This window comes from Argiope bruennichi, chromosome 6 (assembly GCF_947563725.1).
Source record: "Argiope bruennichi chromosome 6, qqArgBrue1.1, whole genome shotgun sequence".
Classification (NCBI taxonomy): domain Eukaryota; kingdom Metazoa; phylum Arthropoda; class Arachnida; order Araneae; family Araneidae; genus Argiope; species Argiope bruennichi.
In genome coordinates, this window is record NC_079156.1 from 72867837 (window position 1) to 72873380 (window position 5544).

At 28.5% G+C, this 5544-nt stretch overlaps 1 protein-coding gene across 1 annotated transcript; it reads left to right on the plus strand.

Moving 5' to 3' along the window:
• On the plus strand, nt 1-5316 carry LOC129972835 (zinc finger protein 3 homolog). The gene is made up of 3 exons (XM_056087126.1): nt 1-318; nt 2445-2578; nt 3191-5316. The coding sequence occupies exons 2-3, from the start codon at nt 2452-2454 to the stop codon at nt 4720-4722; spliced, it is 1659 nt and encodes a 552-aa protein (XP_055943101.1). The 5' UTR covers nt 1-318; nt 2445-2451; the 3' UTR covers nt 4723-5316.
• Nucleotides 5317-5544: the final 228 nt, after the last annotated feature.

Sequence of the window (5544 nt, forward strand, 5' to 3'; positions counted from 1 at the left end):
CACGATAAGTACAGGCGTTGTGATAGTTGTTTTGCCGCGTCTATTCAACTTTATTTATTTTGGTTTTTGAAAAATTAATAATCAAAATTTTTATTAATATTTCTTCAAAAATCATGTGTTTATACCTTGTGCATTAGTATTTTATTCGAAAACATTGTATGGTGCATTTTTCCATGGAATACAAAAAGCGCGCAAACTAAGCCTACCTTGAAATAACCGCTTCAAATTGTTCTTTGTAGTGCGCAGTTGAACTTGGTACCTTTCATGTGTTTTATCTGAAAAATATTGTTCGAGAAATCATTTGAGAGCAATTAGAAAGTAAGTACTATGTAAAATATTTTTAAATAATTTCTGTTTTGTTTTCTTCTGATTCTTTCAGTGGTAGGTGGTATGTTGATCTACTGATACACCATTGTGTTGTGACATTGTCATTCTGTAAAAGCTTGTTTGAACTTATATTTAAGATTTGTAATATAAATAATTGTAATGAAATGTCACTTTTAGCGTTGATTTTCAGTGCCTAATCAATTTATATTGATATACTACTATATATAACAGTATTTCCTTTATGTTTATGGATATTGCCGGTTTGGCGAGAATTTTTGTCGCCAATAGTTTCACATCAATACTTACGGCGACAAAACAAAGCAATTTTGGCGGGGAACTTTGAAATTATTTAGTTTTCGGTACCTCTTGTATCTTTCGCATTTCTATTTTTATTTCATTGTTTTTATTGCAAAAATGTGAAATTTTGTAAATTAAATAATTTTTTATTTATTTAATTATAATTTGTTTTCGTTGATTTCTGCAAATTAATTCATGAAAATTCATATTTAGCATGAACTGCTTCTAATTTTATTCTGAATTATTCCTTAAACTTTTAGAGGCTATTAAATGGGATTTTCATATATTATGTGGATCATTGATATTTCAATTATTGCTGGTTGATTATTTAAATGTTTTTGGCATAGATATTGAATTACTTATTAAAATGTCGCAGTTTAAATTTTCAATTTGAAAAACAATTCAAGCCTATTACTTTTTAGCCAATTATTTTTCATAAATCCCAATATTGTTGAATTATCTGTAAAATGCATTTTTCATAAATCCCAATATTGTTGAATTATCTGTAAAATGCCATTGCTCTGTTAAGCAGTTTTGTGTGAGTTATTCTTGCAAAACAAGCTCAAAATTTAATTTTGTATTTTAATAATGTATTTTTCTGTACTTATATCAAGATGATTAACTTCAAAATATTTTTAAAATCATAGCTTGAAATAATTTTTAATAAAGGACACACAATAACAAAAAAAAGACAATTTTCAACTTAATTTGCATTTAAAAAAAAAAAAAAAGATTAGATATGCAAGATGTAATTCTTTGTGACTAATTCTAACTAGCTACACTTGTGTATCTAATTGATCAGATCTTTAAATATTACAGATGTACTATAGTAGACATGAGAAAACTTTTAATACTAAACTCTTAATAATTTACCTAAAGATGCATTGATTGTTAATTTTATGATTATCTATTATGTTTGTGTGATTTTTTAAGACTTTTCTTTAGATTTCTGCAAAAAAAAGAAGAAGAAAAAATGCAAATATTCTTAAATTTAGAATTTAAATCTTTTTCTTGTCATTTTGGAAAGGAAGACTAAGTTACTTGAATGTGGATATTTTAAAGTATAGAGTGGTTGCAAGACTTTTTTTATTTAAATTGAAAGAGAAGTATTTTTGTGATGGTTTAATGAATGGAAATACTGGTTATTTCTGTCCCACTTCATAAATAAATACCGGGATAAAAAAAAAAATGTTATTAGTCGTATTACAAGAAAAAAACAATGCATTTTATATGTGGATTGTTATTCAGCAAAATAAAATTGCGTAATAATTTTATTGATTGTTACTTAAAAACATTAGTAATATTGTGGTATTTCCAAATAAAGTTTGGAGAACATGTAACATAACTCTGTCAATGGTGCTGTTTCAAAGAAAGTGAAAAGCTTTAATTTTCTGTTTTATCAAAAACATAAATTGCATGAAAATTCATTTGTTTTTTGAATATTTATTTTTAATTTTCTGCTTAGTTATTACTTTCATGAAATTAGTTTTTATATTATAGTTAGCTATCTTGAAGTATTCACATATTATGTCTCATGAATTATAACTATTTTAGATTCATAATTAGTGCCAGTTCGGTTAAAAATATCAATTGTATTTGTAATGCTATCTAAATTAATGAAGTCAAATTATTGACTGTATGTTTAACATCCAAGATATTCCATTTTGTTTAAAAAAAAAAAAAAAAGTGTAGCAGTATTAAATATTTGAATCCATTCTAGTGACAAAATTCTTCATTTAATTTATTTGAAATTATTATAAATAATTAAGATTTTTTAATATGTTTTATTTTCATTGTCATAAGAAATTCATGTTTTACAGTAATAAGATGTTCTTAGAAAGTCAAGGTTTTCCAGAAAGTAAGATTGTTGATGATCGAATATCTAGAGCAATTGACAATGATCACACTGCAGCAATGAAAGCTCCTATTGAGACTAAAAAGATCAAGAAGAAAAGTAAGTAAACTTTGTTTAAATTTGTGAGTAGCACATAATATTTCTTATAATTATTTCATTCAGTCTGTAACAAAAATTCTTATATTCCCATAGTTAGTGAAGAATTCCAGATAAATAAGAATAAATATATGTATTTTTTAAAAATATTTTTTAATATGAAATTTTCAACAGCATCTGTGAAATCTGACTTCAATTTAGAAAAATATTTAAGCAGTTGGTTGTTAATGTATTTCTACTTATCTTAATTAAATTTAAAATTAAGAATCAATAATTATCTCAATCTGAACACAGTTCTGCTGTAAAATATTTGTTTACAGATATATTTATAATCCTGTGCATTTAAAGAACATACATAATCAGAATTAGTTCTCAGTTATTATTTTGTTATAAGATGCAAGATTTTGGGAAATGCATAAATTGTTTTTGAAACACTTTAATTAAGTAGCTTTTTGCATTCCATTCACTTATTTAACCTTATAGTTCAAACTACCACTTACTAATTTAACATTTCTTTTTGTCTTAAATTATTATTTTTATGCATATCCCAATTTGTATTTTTTGCTTATGTTAATAATATCAATGAAAAATGAGAGTCAAATTTATTTTTTATAGGTGGTCCTGATATGATCACTGTATGTATGCTATGTCAGAAGGCTTTTAAGAATCATATCATCTATCGGAAACATTTGAGATTGCATTCAGATAAAGCACAGCACCATTGTCACATCTGTGGAAAAAATTTCCTCAAAAAACATCACCTGCAATCACATCTTCAAACTCATGCAAAACATCAGTATCAGTGTCCTTACTGCCACAAGCGTTTCTCACAAAAAGGAAATCTTAACCAACATTTAAAATTTCATGCAACAAAGAAAGTATTCAAGTGTACTTTTTGTGACAAAGATTTCTATCAGCAGGAACACCTGAAAGCTCATCTTCGGCATCATAATAATGAGCGACCATTTGAATGTGAACTCTGCCACAAATCTTTCAACATAAAGAGTTCGTTGCAACGTCACATGAATTGTCACACAGGTGAAAAACCCTTTATCTGTGATATATGCAACAGAGGATACACACGCAGGTCGGTTCTTATGTTGCACATCCAGCAAGTACATGAAAACAAAAAGCCTTTTCAGTGTGATGAATGCCACTTGTGTTTCTCCCAGAAAGGTAATCTCCAAGCTCATTTTCGAAGAAAACATCTGCAACCAAAAGCCGATGGGAAACGTGGGAAGGATAAAGATGGCAAGATGAAGCGTAGTATTAAAAGATCGCATTCAAGACCAAAAACTGTTAAAATATCTCCTAGTAAGAACTTAACACAGCACAACAAAGAAGAACAATCTGAAGAGCCATCCAAAAGTAAATTGAATAAAACTAAAATGGACAATACTTCACTTCATAGCTATGCCAGCAAGGTGAAAGCTATAGTTAGTCGTGGAGCAAAGGCACAACAAGCATCTGAAAACCAAAGGATCGTGAACAAATTTTCTAAGTCAGCCTTTTCAGAAAATCCAAAATACAAGGAACAAATAAAAGACCAGTCCACTTTATATAATTCGCCATCATCCCAAGATAGTAGCAGTAGTAGCTCTTACAGTTTATCGGATGAAGCAGTTGACATAGGGTGCAGTTCAAGCAGTGGTGAAGACATTCCAGAATTAAATTTTCCTACCATTCTTGATAATCATGCTGATATAGCTTATGATATTAAGACCCTCTCAGATTTTGAAACCCTTTTGGATGGTAACAAAGGGTGGGAGGATTATTTAATGTCTGATTCTGATAACATTTTAAGTTCCTCTTTGTCGCATTATGAGATGAGTGAAGTCTTCTCTTCTCCGGTTAAGTCGAACGTTTTGTTAACAAAAAGTACAAACTTTGGAAATGATGATATATTTCCCTCTTTAGGCTGGACTGATGACTGTACTGCTAATCCATTATTTACAGCTGATGATTTAGATGAAATCAAAGATATTTCTAGCATTTGTGGCATAAATTCAATTCAGCCTGATGCAGTAAAACTTGAACTCTATGACCAAGATAAGCGATATCGCAATAGCCAAAATTCAAAAGGTGTCAGTCACCTTAATTTCAATGTGCATAAGGGCCATGTAGCTGGTACATCTATGCAGGCATAAGCTTGCAGCCTACACCTCACATAGCTGTCAATCCTTCCTGATTTCCCAAGAAAAAAAACATCTTCTATTTACTTCTGTAGGAAATATAGAAAACATTTATAAGTTATATTTCTGTACTAAAATTACTACTAATAGATATTTGCTAGGATTGGAGCAAAAATGTTGCATGTGGAGACGGTTTTGTGATAATCTATTTTCATAAAAGATGTGTGTATGTGTATGTATGTGAAAACTATGCAAGAGAATAAGACCATGCATGTATTTTTATTTAAGCATCTTGATTAAGTGAAGTTGTACATTTTTTCCCCAGAATGCACTTTCCCACACATAATTTTTCTCATTTTATAATTCTGAAAATGAGTTTTTCATCTTACTTAATTTTTTTTAAGTTCCTAAATATATGTTGTATCAAATTTGAATTTTTTTGGGTTTTCTTAGGTAAGACTTGTCAGCTATATGACCCTTGTATGTAGCACAATTTGAGTACCTAACACTTTTCCCCCAGTCTTATTCTATAATAAAACATTCTGTAATAGCTGTTGTCATTTCTTTCACATGTTAAACTGGCAATCTCTTTATTAAATGTTTTTTTTTTTTTTAAAAAACATAATCATATGAAACAAAATTCATATTTGTATATATTATAAAATTAAATCGTGTTGTGAGAAGCCATTTTAAAGTACCAACTTTAGAATAAGAAATTCAAATTTGTGACTTTTGTTATGGTGTTTTAACCCTTACAAATGGCCAAGTATTTTAAGCAAATAATAATGCCCTCAGAAATAAGAGTTTTAAACAATATAAATCATTTTTTATATGTAA